Source organism: Cetorhinus maximus, chromosome 4, assembly GCF_964194155.1.
Source record: "Cetorhinus maximus chromosome 4, sCetMax3.hap1.1, whole genome shotgun sequence".
NCBI lineage: Eukaryota > Metazoa > Chordata > Chondrichthyes > Lamniformes > Cetorhinidae > Cetorhinus > Cetorhinus maximus.
Genome location: NC_135882.1, coordinates 1,675,745 through 1,692,759, shown reverse-complemented (window position 1 = coordinate 1,692,759; position 17,015 = coordinate 1,675,745). Strand labels below are relative to the sequence as shown.

The 17,015-nt window shown below is 43.7% G+C and overlaps 1 protein-coding gene across 5 annotated transcripts in view; it reads right to left on the bottom strand.

The window, feature by feature from the left end:
- Positions 1-3,360: 3,360 nt before the first annotated feature.
- Positions 3,361-17,015, bottom strand: part of bbs9 (Bardet-Biedl syndrome 9) — a 453,250-nt gene continuing 439,595 nt past the window's right edge. For 2 of the 5 annotated variants that reach the window (XM_078539785.1, XM_078539790.1), the window contains one exon: positions 3,370-4,221. In XM_078539785.1, the coding sequence (XP_078395911.1) occupies positions 4,169-4,221 (53 nt within the window). In that variant the 3' untranslated portion in view covers positions 3,370-4,168. Of the gene's footprint in view, positions 4,222-13,110; positions 13,185-17,015 lie in introns of all 5 variants that reach the window. The other 3 variants (XM_078539787.1, XM_078539791.1, XM_078539786.1) reach the window with 3 other exon arrangements.

Sequence of the window (17,015 nt, the reverse complement as noted above, 5' to 3'; positions counted from 1 at the left end):
TTAGAGGGGACATGAGGGAAAAACTTTTCACCCAGAGGGTGGTGGGTGTCTGGAATTCACTGTCTAAATTGGTGGTTGAGGCTGAAATTCTCAACTCATTTAAAAGGTGCCTGGAGCTGCATCTGAAGTGCTGGAACCTGCAAGGCTACAGGCCAGGGGCTGGAAAGTGGAATTAAAATGAGCGGCTAGTTTTTTTGCATCTTTTTCTGGCTGGCACAGACATGAAGGGCTGAATGGCCTCTTTCTGCGCCGTAACTTTTCTATGGTTCTGCCCCTATGTTCACTGACCTTCATTGGCTCCCAGTTTGCCTCGATTTTATACTTCTTATCCTACTTTTCAAATCCCTCTAGTGTCTCACCCTCTCCCTATCTCTGTATTCTACTGTTCGACAACCTCTGAGGTATCTGCGCTCCTCCAGTTCTGGTTTCTTAAGCACTTCAATTTTAATTATTCCACCATTGGCAGCCATGCCTTCAGCTGCCTGGGCCCTAAGCTCTGAATTTCCTCTCTACCCTTCCCTTCTTTAGGACACCCTTTAGAACCTTACCTTTTTGACCAAATATCTCCTTATATGGCTCGGTTTCAAATTTTGATTGGTGATGCTCCTTTGAAACACCCTGGGCTATTTTAGTATGTTAAAGGTGTCATTGAAATGCAAGTTGTTGTTGTAAATCTGATGGAGGGAGGAGAGGCCATTATATCCATCGCCTTCACACCTTCTACACTGTGGTGATGTACAGTTTTGGTGATGGTTAAATAAATATCAATTGGAAATATATTGGCAAAATCAGTTGCAACCAGCACAGGTAATAACTTTCACAGCTGGAGTTCACTATTCACTAATCCAAGCAGACAGTAATTCATGGTGCACAAGCTGTAACCGCGCAATGATAAATATTCAAACCACAGCAGAATATTAAATGGATCAAAGGTTATTTACTGGAAAGTCACTGGTATACAGAAAACATGGTGACACTAAAAACACGATGGCATTGAAAAGGAAAGGAAAGACAAAGAAGTGCATTCACCTAGTACCTTCACCACCTCGGAACATTCCAAAGTGTTTCATGACAATTAAAAACATTTCTGAAGTTGTGATGTAGGAAATAATAGATTTGACAGTCAATTTAAGTCATGGCAATTGTATGTGTCATAGAATAGTACAGCAGTGTTTTAAATGAACAGACAATATATAAAAACAGATTAAAAGGGATCTCCAAACTTTGAGGAATACACTGTGATCGCAGACACAGGGACTGGCTCCTTTACGACTATAACACACTTATAACTCACAAGTGCTGCAGGCGTGAAGGGTGCTGCGCTCAGCCTCTCTGGTGAGATTAGCATTTCCCTATGAAAACTTCAAACACATTGTTAGCACATTCTCAAGTCAACTATCACGTGTTACTTCATACATCTGAAACAAGACTTTGGAATTTTACTCAGGTGCTGTAACAACCCAGTGGGTGGTGATAATGCCACTGGTGACTGAGTTAGCTTCTTTACTATCTCACCAGTGCCATTTAGTTTTATCCCAGGGCTTGATGCTAACATCAGTTTAAAACTGATCATTGCAACTGGCAATCTACACCCTTGCTTCATTCCAAGAAACTCCTAAACACAGACAACATCTAAAAGGATTAATTAATGTTCAATGCAGACACACCCCTATTTAGATAACAGGTTAAATTATTTTCTTTTAGAGATGGAGATGATGTCTTGTGATGTTTGCAGGCCACAGGGTGAGTTTATAAATCAGTCAGTACTGGTTTCTTGGGTTTACCTCACCCCACCAAGTGTGTGTCTCTGGGACAACCCATTCATTTTAATGGACAGATGGAGGGCTGCACACCCAGGGTTTCCCAATCGGCATGGCATGCCAGCAATGTCAACCCAGAACCTTAGCTGCCTGCCTTAGGGGGCTACAGGCAGATTATAGGGGCTGTCTTGCGAAAGGAACGAGAAGCTTTAACATCGGCACTTAACATTCACATTTCTGTAAGATAACTGGGAATGACTGATTCTGTTTAAAGAGAGCTTGCATTTATACCCACCTTTCACATTCGCAGGACATTTTCTGTATGTCTTAGTTCTGATGAAGGGTCATACGGACTCGAAACGTCAACTGTATCCCTCTCCGCAGATGCTGTCAGACTTGCTGAGTTTTTCCAGGTATTTTTGTTTTTATTCAAAGGAGCTTCACAGTCAGCAAAATACTTTCTGAAGTGTAGTCACTGTTGTTTTGTGGCAATTGCAGTAGCCAATTTGTACACAGCAAGATCCCACAAACAGCAATTAGATAAATGATCGATCATTTGTTTTTTGTGATGCTGTTCAGGGGATATATATTGGCCCAGGACATCCATGGATAACTTCCCTACTTGATTTTGAAACAGTGGCCGTGGGATCTTTAAAGTTCACCTGAGAGGTCAGACAGGGCTTCGGTTTAAAGCCTGAGCTGAAAGATGGCACCTCTGACGCAGCACTCGCTCAGAGGTGTCAGCCCAGATTATGTGCTCAAATCCTGCAGTGGGGCTTGAACCCATGACCTGCTAACAGAGAGATAAGAATGCTACCACTGAACTTTAGGAATGCAACCTGGAAGAGAGGCCTGAGGTCCCCAGCTGTTCCTCTGGCAGAACAAAAGACTTAGAAATAGCCTTTGACGTGTATTCTGGTTTGCTATTCAACCACCTGCTGATATTACGAAGCAATGTACTGTTTGCAATATTGTGTCTCAGGACTTGGCTCAGTAAAATAACTAAGATCACAGTAAAAGATTAGATGAATTTCGAACAAGATGGAAATTTTGGTATTGAGGGATCCCTACTAAAAAGTGTAAATAACAATGAGGAGAGATGGAGAACAGGCTGCCAATTTGCTCTCACACATTTTACACCATTGTACAAAGTTTAAGATCCAGCCCTTGTTGCACTACATATATCAACTGAAGTACACAGGCAGCATTATCAAAGCAGCACACCAAACCCACCAAAATCGATGAGGTCATGGATTTGACAAAATGATTGGTCTAAAGTGTAACACTGATCAATGAAACCGTATGGAAAATGTGTTCACTGAGAAATAATTAAAAGTTGATGTGTACTGATCTTTTGAAACATTTCCTCAGTGATTTGGATTGCATACCCAACAGTATTCTGTATGGCGAGATAGGTAGAGTCAGATGACCACCTGGCAACAGGGGGAAATGTAACATCACCCAAAGGCTGATATGCGCCACTATTGATTAGTGGCTAGAGGGGTTTGGCACAGGCGCCAACACCAAAAGCAACCCACAACAACACCAGATAACCACGTCAAATGCAGCATTTGTGGCAGAACTTGCTACTCGTGGTTGGACCTCTTCAACCATCAGCAAAAGTGCAGCATATGAAGCTTCCCAATCCCCAACAGATCCGCTGCGTGTTCATCATCTTAAGTAGATGGAAAGATGCCGATGACGAGTGATTTAACACCAGGATTTATGATAAACTTTTTAATTTATTTATCAGCAACTTTACATTTCACAAGATAGATAAAAAATGGTATCTTCCTTCATTTGCTCGCTATATGTATCTGAAAATGGTAACAAATTGAAATTTGTTGCACAAGTCTGCAGATTCTAAAAATGCCTGAGAATCCAGTTAATATTAAATGACAGCCAGTAAATCTATCACTCATTAGATTATGTAACAATTAAAGTGTAATATTAACATGAATATAGTAATGATGCTATGCACAATGTAAGGAAGTAGGAGCAGTAAAACTGAGCGATGGGTATGTAGGAGTAACAAATGCAGTTTTGGTAGCAGTCACACTTACCATAACGTTTTTCCCAGCAGAATATGTTTTACTATAAATGCAATAATTTGTGTGTATGTACTAGAAAGGATCAGTGTGTCTTCCAGTTGTGATAACTGTAGTGAAACCTTTGGCCCAGAAACTCTTTGAAAATAGGAAACATCAAATACTACTTACAGGAAGCTCCCACAATCTATGCAGCTCTTAAACAAGCTCCATTTTGGCTCATGGTACAGGCTAGGGGACATTACACAGTTGCTTTTGTGAAGATCACATATATGCAGCCTGATTTTGGTTCCAACAACACGTTCTGGAGTCTGGATATCAGAAGCTGTGGAGAAGTAAAGTCCAGCTGCTGGCCCGCTCCTATCTGTCTTCAGGAATCACAGGGTTTTCCTCTACAGCATCCTGGGAACAATCTTGAAAAACATGAATTTAAGTGAAAGAAAATTACACAACGGTAAATAAATAAGGTTTAAACAGTCTGATTTTTAGTTACACTTGTTTAATTTTGTGATTGCGATTTTATTTGTTAAGATTGTTGTCAAACACAAGGGAATATTAAATTATGATAACAGACTTTGATTTTAGACATGGTAGTTCCATATGGGAGTTATTCTTTAAAGAATACTGTGGAATGAATAGGAAATTACAGGCAGCAGCAACTTCCGAGACACACCCAGGTGCTGAGTAATGGTTCTTTCAAGGTGTCTGATCCATGTGCCTTGCTGTTCACAGAAGCTGGAGGAATAAGCACTTTGGAATAATAATAAACATTTGCTGATAATACCCAACACCATGTGCAAGTGTTGAATAATGGGAAGAGTGACAGTATTCAAAGTGAGCACAACAAATTAAGCAGTGGAGGAAGGGTGATGGATTTTACTGTAGAAAAAAGTATAAAATAAAGCAGCTTCTATGTGGGGAGGTGGTGGTGTGGTGGTGTAGTGGTATTGTCACTCATATTCCAGATACCCAGGTTAATGTCCCAGGGACCCGGGTTCAAATGCAGATAGTGAATTCAATAAAAAAAAAATTGGAATTAAAAGTCTAATGAAATCATTGCCGATTGTTGTAAAAACCCATCTGGTTCACTAATGTCCTCACCTGGTCTGGCCTCCATGTGACTCCAGACCCACAGCAAAGTGTTTGACTCTTGGATGCCACCTGAGCAAAGGCAATAAATGCTGGCCAATAAATTAAAAACAAATGAAACCGGTACAACAGCAACAACATGGCCTGTAATTTAGTAAAACTTCCCGGGAGTGATTCACAGCAGCGATCATAAAGATAAAATTCGCCCAATATTTCTCTCCCCTCCTCTAGAGTACAGGGTTATTGCCCCATTTGCTCCTCCTGTTCTCTCAGCATGTTTGATAATTACTAGTCTTGAACCCATGTGAATCTTTATTACTGTTCCTTCCCTTCCAGAGATTTGTATTCTTTACTCCCAAACTCTCCATCCCCAACAATTACAGAGATCACAAAACAATTCCATCCTTATTTATTCCTCTGAAGTTTGTTGCAAGTAGGAACAAGATTTGGAAAATGCAAATTACTCAGTTTACATCATGTAGCCATGAGTCCCTCACACAGTTTTGTCAATCATTACCTTAAAAAAACAATCACAGAGTATCAGGAATAAAAACAGAAAATGCTGGAAATACACATCAGGTCTGACAACATTTGTGGCCAGAGATACAAGAGTTAACACTTCAAGTCCATTTGGCTCTTCTTCAGAGCTTTATAACAGAGAATCAGGAGTTAATTTGTTTCTGCTGATATCATCATTGTGAGATTACTCTATCAATTCCCAAAGTTTTGCACTGCAGGTCAGACATTCCCTGCACCCAATCCGAACGGTCACACTGAGTCCAGGAGCCACAAGGAGCTGTCTGCCCCTGGGGCAAGGAGCTGTCTGAGTTCCTGTTACCTCAACTCCCCACTAAACTACTGACAACCTAGCTTCTCTTCCTAGCTCCCATATCAGCCAATATTGTTAATCTCTTCAGGTGCTGTCCCTCCCTCCTTCAAAGTTGCTGTCACCCTTCTCCTCAAAAAAACAATCCTTGTCCCCACTGTCCCTGCAAATTACTGCCTATCTCCACCCTTTCTTTCCTCTCCAAAGTCCATGAACATGTTGCCACCTCCCAAACCCATGTCCAACTTTCCTGAAACTCCATGTTTAAATCCCTCCAATCAGGGATCCATTCCTGCCACAGTACCAAAACAGCTCTTATCAAAGGCACAAATGACATCCAGTGTGACTGTGACAAAGGCAAACTTTCCCTTCTTGTTCTCCTTGACCTGTCTCCAGACTTTGACACAGTTGACCACATCCTCCTCTTCCAATGTCTCTCCACTGCTGTCCAGCTGGAGCGGACTGCTCTTGCCTGGTTCTATTCTTATCTATCTAATATAGCCAGAGAATCCCATCAGTGTTTCTCTTCCCATTCCTGCATTCTACCTCCGGTGTCCCCCAAGGGTCAATCGTTGGCCCCCTATTTCTCATCTACATGATGCTTCTCAGCAATATCATCTGAACACACACCATTAGTTTTCACATGTACACTGATGACATCCAGCTCTATTCTCACCACCACCTCTATTGACTCCTCCACTGTTACTAAATTATCAGATTGCTTATCTGACATCCCGTACTGGATGAGCAGAAATTTCCTCCAATTAAATATTGGGAATATTGAAACCATTTTCGACTCCATACCACAAACTCCGCTCCCTAGCCACTGACTCCATCCCTCTCCCCAGTAACTTCGTGAGGCTGAACCAGACTGTAACCTTAGTGTCATATCTGACTTTGGGATGAGCTTCCTACTATCACTAAGACTACCTGTTTCCAACTCTGTAACATGCCCAACTGCACTCCTGCCTCAGCACACCTGTTGCTGAAACCATCACATCCTTTGTTACCTCTAGACTTCATCATTCTAACGTACTCCTGGCTAGCCCTCCACATTCTACCCTCCATAAGCTTGAGACCAGCCAAAACTCCGCTCCGCTGTGTCAAACTTCAATGCTGCTGTGAAGCACCTTGTGACGGTTTTTATTGCATTAAAGGTACGAGATGAATGCAGGTTGTTGCTGTTCACTGTTTTCAGACAGTATTGACAAAGCTGTGACTCAAAGACTGGATTTGGGAAAAGTTCCAGTTCTGATTGTTATAAGACCATAAGACATAGGAGCAAAAGTTAGGCCATTCGGCCCATCGCGTCTGCTCCGCCATTCAATCATGGCTGATAAGTTTCTCAACCCCATTCTCCCGCCTTCTCCCCGGAACCTTTAATCCCCTTACCAATCAAGAACCTATCTATCCTGGTCTTAAAGACACTCAATGACCTGGCCTCCACAATCTTCTGTGGCAATGAATTCCATAGATTCATCACTCTCTGGCTAAAGAAGTCTCTCCTCATCACTGTTCTAAAAGGTCTTCCCTTTACTCTGAGGCTGTGCCCTCGGGTCCTAGTCTCTCCTACTAACGGAAACATCTTCCCCACGTCCACTCTATCCAGGCCTTTCAGTATTCTGTAAGTTTCAATCAGATCCCCCCCTCATCCTTCTAAACTCCATCGAGTATAGACCCAGAGTCCTCAAACGTTCCTCATATGTTAAGCCTTTCATTCCTGGGATCGTTCTTGTGAACCTCCTCTGGACCCTCTCCAGGGCCAACACATCCTTCCTGAGATACGGGGCCCAAAATTGCTCACAATATTCTAAATGTGGTCTGACCAGAGCCTTATAAAGCCTCAGCAGCACATCCCTGCGTTTATATTCTAGACCTCTCGAAATAAATGCCAACATTGCATTTGCCTTCCTAACTACCGACTCAACCTGCAAGTTAACCTTAAGAGAATCCTGGACTAGGATTCCCAAGTCCCTTTGCACTCCAGATTTCTGAATTCTCTCCCCATTTAGAAAATAGTCTATGCCTCTATTCTTCCTACCAAAGTGCATGACCTCACACTTCCCCACGTTGTATTCCATCTGCCACTTCTTTACCCATTCTCCTAACCTGTCCAAATCCTTCTGCAGCCTCCCCGCCTCCTCAATACTACTTGTCCCTCCACCTATCTTTGTATCATCTGCAAACTTAGCCAGGATGCCCTCAGTTCCTTCATCTAGATCATTAAATTATAAAGTGAAAAGCTGTGGTCCCAACACTGACCCCTGCGGAATTCCACTAGTCACCAGCCGCCATCCTGAGAAGGACCCCCTTATCCCCACTCTCTGCCTCCTGCCAGACAGCCAATCTTCTATCCATGCTAGTACCTTGCCTCTAACACCATGGGCTCTTATCTTACTGAGCGGCCTCCTGTGCGGCACCTTGTCAAAGGCCTTCTGGAAGTCCAAGTAGATAACATCCATTGGCTCTCCTTTGTCTAACCTGCTCATTACCTCCTCAAAGAATTCTAACAGATTTGTCAGGCATGACCTCCCCTTGTTGAAACCATGCTGACTTTGCCCGATTTTACCATGCACTTCCAAGTATTCTGAAATCTCATCCTTAATAATGGACTCTAAAATCTTACCAATGACCGAGGTCAGGCTAATCGGCCAGTAATTTCCCATCTTTTGCCTCACTCCCTTCTTAAACAGGGGGGTTACATTAGCGATTTTCCAGTCCTCTGGGACCCTCTCTGACTCCAGTGATTCCTGAAAGATCACCACTAACACCTCCACTATCTCTTCAGCTATCTCCTTCAGAACTCTGGGGTGTAATCCATCTGGTCCAGGTGATTTATCCACCTTCAGACCTTTCAGTTTTCCTAGCACCTTCTCCTTGGTAATGGCCACAAACTCACCTCTGCCCCCTGACTCTCTTGAACTTTGGGGATGTTACTCGTGTCTTCCACCGTAAAGACTGATGTAAAGTACCTATTCAGTTCCTCCACCATTTCTTTGTTCCCCACTACTACTTCTCCAGCGTCATTTTCCAGCGGCCCAATGTCCACTTTTGCCTCTCTCTTACCCTTTATATATCTAAAAAAACTTTTGCAATCTTCTTTTATATTACTGGCTAGTTTACCCTCATATTTAATCTTCTCCCTCCTTATTTCTTTTTTAGTTGTCCCCTGTTGGTCTTTGTAGGCTTCCCAATCCCCTGGTTTCCCACTGCTCTTCGCCGCATTGTATGCTTTCTCTTTAGCTTTTATGCTGTCCCTGACTTCCCTTGTCAGCCATGGTTGCCTCGTCCTCCCTTTAGTATGTTTCTTCTTCCTAGGGATGAATTTTTGATGTGTCTCCCAAATTACTCCCAGAAACTCCTGCCATTGCTGTTCCACTGTCTTTCCTGCTAGGCTCATCTCCCAGTCAATTCTGGCCAGCTCCTCCCTCATGCCTCTGTAGTTGCCTTTATTCAACTGTAATACCGTTACATCTGATTCCAGCTTTTTTCTCTCAAATTGCAGGGTAAATTCTATCATATTATGGTCACTTCCTCCTAAGGGTTCCTTCACCTTAAGCTCCCTTATCAAATCTGCCTCATTACACATCACTAAATCTAGAATTGCCTGTTCCCTAGTGGGCTCCACCACAAACTGCTCCAAAAAGCCATCTCGTAAACATTCCACAAATTCCTTTTCTTGGGATCCACTACCTACCTGATTTTCCCAGTCTACCTGCATATTGAAATCCCCCATGATCACTGTAACCTTGCCTTTCTTACACACCTTTTCTATCTCCTGGTGTATCTTGTGCCCCACATCCTGACTACTGTTCGGAGGCCTGTACACAACTCCCATTATGGTTTCTTTACCTTTGCAGTTCCTCAACTCTACCCACACAGATTCTACATCATCTGACCCTACGTCATTTCTTGCTATCGATTTAATTTCATTTCTTACTAACAAAGCAACCCCACCCCCTCTGCCAACCTGCCTATCTTTTCGATAGGATGTATATCCTTGGATATTTAGCTCCCAGTCCTGATCCCCTTGCAGCCATGTCTCCGTGATGCCCACCACATCATAACTGCCAATTTCAATCTGCGCCACAAGCTCATTTACCTTATTTCGTATACTGCGTGCATTCAGATACAACACCTTCAGTCCTGTATTTCCCGTCCCCCTTCTCATTGTCGTCCCTTTATCTGATGTGCTTGAAGTTAGATTCCTAGTCCTTTTCAAACACTCTGTCCTATTTTGTGTTCTGGAGACTTTAATAGCCTCTCCTGGGCTCTCTTTCTTTTCAGTTTTTTCATAATTTTCCATGAAGTTGAATCCACCCCCCCACACGCTAACCTGCTGCTTTGTTTCCCATTAGTCATACTTCTTGGAGTTTTACCCTTCCCTTCCCCCCCACTTTCTAGTTTAAAGTCCTGTTGACCACCTTATTTACCCTTTTCGCTAGAACATTGGTCCCAGATCGGTTCAGGTGGAGACCATCCCAACGATACAGATCCCTCCTGTTCCAATACTGATGCCAGTGCCCCACGAAATGGAACCCCTCTTTCCCACACCACTGCTTTAGCCACATGTTTACTTCGTTGATTGTTGGCACATTCTCTGCTCTTCTGCCATCATCATAGAAATGACCATTTGAGGAGAAAAGGATTAATGATTCATCTCGAGGTATAAAGATAATGCTCATTCGTATAATATATTCAGTAACATGCACATGGATTGAAAGCCTTGACGACCTCTTTCAGATGAGCCTCTGGCTTGCTGCTCTTATCCCTGAGTCAGAAGGTTACTCAAGCCTCACAACAGGGCACTGAGCTCAATCTAAACTCACTCCAGCATACTGCTCAGAGGTTGCAGGATTGTTGGAGAGATACTGTGCCTCAGGAGAGAGCCTGTTTGTCAGTTGCCACCCATTCTCAGTAAGCCTGATGTGATATTTTTCGCTGGAGCTTTATGGTGATAAACGGCCAGCCAGTTTACAATGCTTCACAGCAGGGGAAACAGTGATTATCAAAGATTACTCGAACCGTGATCAGCTCAGATTGATGTAAACACACTGCAGTTATTCAAACCCAAGGCTTAGATTGAGTGATAACCATTAATGTCCCCAGACCGTCTACATCCCCTCCCAAATGACAGCTATGGTACTTTCAGAAAGCATTGAGGGAAAACTTGAAAGGGGTCTGTTTTCTGAAAATCTCAATCCACTGCATTGGAACTGGTTCTGTGAGATGGTAACTGGAACTGAATGTAAACATACAGTGAAGAGAATTTTGTGCCACTTGAATATAGCACTGAGGTGTAGACAATCACACATCTGGACAATATTCAGGCTGGGCTAAGTGGCAAGTAACATTCGCACCAAACAAGTGCCAGGAAATGACCATCTCCAACAAGAGAGAATCTAACCATCTCCCCTTGACATTCAATGGCATTACCATTACTGAATCCCTCATCATCAGCATCCTGGGGGATTACCATTGATCAGAAACTGAACTGGACTGGCCAGATAAATAGTGTGGCTACAAGAGCAGGTCAGAGGCTGGGGATTCTGCAAATTCTTGACTCCCAAAGTCTGTCCACCATCTACAAGACACAAGTCAGGAGAGTGATGGAATACTTCCCACTTGCCTGGATGAGTGCAGCTCCCACAACACTCAAGAAGCTTGACACCATCCAGGACAAAGCAGCCCGCTTGATTGGCACCACACCCACAAACATTCACTCCCTCCACCAATGACGCACAGTAGCAGCAGTGTGTACCATCTACAAGACGCACTGCAGGAACTCACCAAGGCTCCCTTCGACAGCACCTTCCAAACCTGTGACCTCTACTATTTGGAAGAACAAGGGCAACAGATGCAAGGAACACCACCACCTGGAAGTTCCCCTCCAAGTCACTCACCATCCTGACTTAGAAATATATTGCCGTTCCTTCACTGTCGCTGGGTCAAAATCCTGGAAATCCCTTCCTAACAGCACTGTGGGTGTACCTACACTACATGGACTGCAGCGGTTCAAGAAGGCAGCTCACCACCCTTCTCAAGGGCAACTAGGGGATGGGCAATAAATGCTGCCCTAGGCAGCAATGCCCACATCCCATGAATGAATAAAAGGAAATCTTTTCACAGCTGGGTACAGTTTAGTTTCCATCCTATACCCTGTAAATACCTTACTTCAGCAGGGAAAATCTTTCAGATTTGGGCTAATGTCACTCTCAAACTATTTTAAGCATGATCAAGAAACCTTGGACACTAGCCCATCCCTGGAAACCCTTCAGTTGAGCACTGGGGTTTCTCAGCTACAGAATGCCCTATGCTCCAGTCCACAGCCTCTAAACATTATATACCCTGGCCGTGAACTGCCTTCGGCAACTCCCCTCCTACCAGTCATAGCTGGCTGACCGGGATCCACGGCTGGCTGACCAGGACCCAAGCTGGCTGACCGGGGCCCAAGCTGGCTGACTGGGATCCACGGCTGGCTGACCGGGATCCACGGCTGACTGACCGGGACCCAAGCTGGCTGACCGGGGCCCAAGCTGGCTGACCGGGGCCCAAGCTGGCTGACCGGGGCCCAAGCTGGCTGACCGGGATCCACATTTTCACTGCCTGCTCATTTGGTTACAAAACTGGGAACACAGTGATCTATAGGCTGGGCAGCTCCCTAGCCTTCGACTGCCAGCTTCCTTTTTCTCTCACTCACTCAAAGGGAGTGACCAGTGAGGCCGATTCTGAAATCCAGCTCCCTCTTTGGAGAGCCATGCCTACAGACAGTATGGCTCAGAGTCAGAGATACAATGTTCTCTTTAGGTCAGCTCCTATCCTGTGGTTTTAATCCTGAATAGAACTGGTTTAAACATTCTGGATAGTTTTGAAAGTAGCACTTTGCTTTCTTACTGTGCTACGATGGAATCCATTGTCGATGACAATCCCAGGATGTAGTTGGACAGATGGGATTAAACAGAAAACAATCGATAGTTAGATGGAAAAACAAGATTGTAATTTAATAGGAATTTTGCTGATGTCATAAATTATGGGATTGAAACAGCAGCAGTTTATCAATGTCAGGAGAACATGAAAAATGAATTATAGCCCGAAACCTACTGCCAGCTTTGTGTTAGTGTAAATAATACATTGTGATTACATTAGTTCCACAGTTTCCGATTTATTTTCAGTTGTACAGTGTGGTAAGGGCGCCAAGTAAGAACATGGACATTTGATCTGAAAAGTAAAAGACCTCATAAAACAGGCACTGAATTACAAGTTAGCCTCTTTGGCTTTGTGGTAACTAAACTATTCGCAGCATATACGTTTTCAAGGTGTAAATCCCCCAATTTTCCGCCAGTCCTCCCTTTGGTGTTTTGGGTTTAAGACAGACCATGCAACTTACTCCCAGGCATTCTTGTGAACCAGCGATTTCTGCCAGCAGACTTCAGTTTGAATCAATTGGGTGATAATCAGTTCCTGCAGAATGAACGGCTTGGGAGGGGATTTGGTCACTAAACTGGAGATCTCTTAAAGAACTGTACAACGTAGCAATGTATGAAAACTATTAAAATCAAACCCCAACTCAACACAAGAAATTGATTTTCATCATTCGCTCTGCATAAGAATCACTTTTTTGATTAAAACAATGAACTTGAATCTGGTCCTGAGTTGCAGCCTCTTTATATTACAGCTGTCAGGTCGTATTTACTCAGAATATTATATCTCACCCTGTGAATGTGAGTACCCTGAGATCTCAGTGGGAATTCATCATCAACTGCTGATCTTGACCCACACAGGCGAGGCCCAATCCCAGGCTCAATCCCCAGGGTGGGCTAATGTTGCTGAACTCGGTGGAGGTGAGTGACAACAGGGCACGAATTGGGCTCTGTCTTCCTTATGCTAGGGAGGAGTGGAAAACATCAACCAAGATTTCCACTGCTGATCGCCAGCTAGTGACTTGGCCTGGACAGGCTGTACGTCTGAATGTTGGGTGAGGTTCAGCAAAAGCAGAAACATTAAATTTTACAGCACAGAAGGAGGTCATGCAGGAACATAAGAACAATGACAGACAGGTAAAGACCCTCTGATTCATTCAGCCTGTCCAACACAATTACAATACCCTGTGTATCACAATAAATACACTCTCCACCCCACCCAAGACAATGTGATTACCTGGGAGAAGTAAAATTACAGATAAAACCTGGGCTAATTTGGGGAAAAGAAATCTGGGAATTCCCTTTCTGACCCATCTAGGTGATCAAAATTAACCTAGAGGTCACTCTGACCTTTCCTTTCTCCTTAACCAAGAAGTCCCCATTATTGTGGTGGATAGGACTCACAACAATGTCTGACCCATTTCCCACACTTCTGCCCTCACCAATTCCCCTCCCTCCCAGAACCACAATAGGGTTCCCCTTCTCCTCACCTTCCACCTCACCAGCCCCCATGTTCAATGGATCACCCTCTGCCATTTATACCATCTGTGGCATGATGTCACATCCTCCCCTGTCCTCTCCTTTCAGCATTCTGAAGGGACCATTGTCTCCACAGCACCTGATCCACACAATTACCCCCAACATTTGCTCCACTTTTCACACTATTTTTCCATGCAAGTGCAGGAAATTCAACACCTGTACTTTTACCTCATTCAGCTTCACCAACCAGGAAGGAGGTAAACCACCCAAACACTGCTTCCAGGTGAAACAGCGCTTTACATCTACCACCTTAAATTCTGTATTCCCTGCTCATGTTGTGCATTGTTCTACGTTGGGTAGATCAAACACAGACTGGCTGATTGCATTGTGGAACATCTCTGTTCACTCTGAGCTTTCAGTCACCTGTCAATTTAATTCATCAATCCACCCACTCTGCTGTCCTCAATCTCCTACACTGTTCCCATCAAGCTCAACAGAAGCTATAGCAACAGCACCAGATCGTTCGATTAGGCACTTTACAGCCTTCCAAACTCAATGCTGAGTTCAACAATTTCAGATCTTAATCTTTGCTCCAGGTGTTGATGATGATTCTGCTATTTCTCATTTCCACCCCCTCCAGACCTCATCTTTTGTTTCATTACTTGTCCCATTACTATCACTTTTTGCTTTGTACCATTGACCCTTTTGTTATTTAATCTCTCCTGCCTTCCACCCTATCATAGACCTTCCCTTTTATATTTCCCCCTCCTCCCCTTCCACTGCTTCTGTACTTAACTAAAATCTGTTACATTTTAAAAACCTGTTACATCTGTAACTTTTACCAGTTCTAATCAAGACTCAGACTTGAAACACTAACGTTGTTTCCTTGTTCACAGGGAGGATATTTCCAGCATTTTCTGTTTTTATTTCAGGTTTCCAGCATCCACTGTATTTTGCTTTTGTTATAAATATATTTTTGTTGAAGAAGGGTATTAAAAGGTATGTTGGAAAGGTGGGTCGACAGAGTTAAGGTACAGACCAGCTATAAGCTGAGTGAATGGTGGAACAGGTTCAAGGAGTTGAATGGCCTCCTCCTGTTCCTAAGAGTAAATGTAGCTTAGATATTGAGGTTCTGAGACTACCTGCCCTATCTCAGCTTCCCTGGGAATACTGCAGTGCTAATCACAGGCGTGCAGTCAAGGACAATGTTGTTACCTGCCCTATCTCAGCTTCCTTGGGGATACTGCAGTGCTAATCACAGGCGTGCAGTCAAGGACAATGTTGTTACCTGCCCTATCTCAGCTTCCCTGGGGATGCTGCAGTGCTAATCACAGGCGTGCAGTCAAGGACAATGTTGTCAGCTTTCTGCCATCCCAATGAATTGTGTTTTCTCCAACCTCTTGCTGGCCTGTCAAGCTCACTTAGTGACACGCTGGCCCCTCTGCTCTGACCCAGCATGGCACTATTGGTCTTGTTATTGGGCACAACACTGCTGTGCAGATCCCTTACTAACACGCTGTCATTTTCTCTTTGTGTGGCTGCCTCCTTTGACAATGTCCCACCTAATGGAGAGGAACAGGGAGCTGGGACGCTATGCGAGCATCCAGGCACTCAGATCCTACAAGCAGCAGCTCACATACAATCACCTCCAGGGAATCTGAGAGGGAGAGTGAATCATTCAGCAAAATTGAGGAGGATCAAGTGGAGGTGATAGGGGATGAGCATTGACGAAGGGAAGTCTAATGTCCGATGGGCACCTGTAGGGCCCATAATTGGTCCCTTGCATACACAACTGAGCTTACTAAATCAACTTAAGCACTTCACACAGTCACAGGAATGTTGGAACAGGAACAGGCCATTCAGCTCCTCAAGTCTGTCCCACCATTCAATAAAAAGATGGTTGATCTGAATCTACCCAGCTTGGTTCCATATCCATCAATACCTTTAACTATTTTTTGAACGCTCAGAGCTTCCTGTTTGACATGGTGGTGAAGATCCATCGGCTCTGATATCAGTGCAGACAGATGTTGGATGTGGGGGTTCTAAATATGAAGGTGGCACTGAGCATGGAGACTATAAGCAAACCTGAAGTCAGTGGGGCCGGGATGGAAAACCTCCAGTGAGTGCAGTCCGATCTGATGCAAGGTAGAAGATTGTGGACAGTCAGGGGACAAGGTATGACTGAAATACACAAAAATGGCTTTTTTTTTTGCAACAGTAAATCTGCGATGAGGTGCTGGAGCATCTTCGAGGGACTGAAGACACAATATATTCCTGGGGAGCTGGGGGTATTTTACAGCACTTTGAGGTAATTGGCAGTAATGGTTTAAACAATAGACTTGGGTCCAAAAGTAGGAATTTAAATGGAGGACAGTTTTAAACTTAGAAGTTGTCTAGAGAGAAAGATAATCCCATAACAACACAGTGAGTCCATGAAAGGGAGGCCCATAAACTTTATTACTTTATATTTATATTTTATTATATTATTTAACCAGTGTTTTTGAGGACAAAGCAAGATTAAGTGAAGCTACTGGTATTTATTTGACTGTTACTCTGTACATATATTTGCTGCCTGTGAAATAAAGCACCTTAAACATTCATGTCTGGCCCCACCTCACAAAGTATTTCTCAGTCCACCTTCAAAAATAGTTAAAGAAGGGAGTGGAACAGAGTTTACGTTTCACATTAACCCTGTTTCTCTCCCCACAGGTGCCACCTGATTTGCTGTGTGTTTCCTGCATTTTCTCTTTTTCTTTCAGATTTCCAGAGTCTACAGTATTTGTGCGGAAGACACAACACAACGAACGTCCAGTTCTGAGCACAAAGGGTCCTTTCGTTACATTACAGTTGTACTAGTGTATAGTTAGAAAAGGGCATACTCCTGAACACAAAA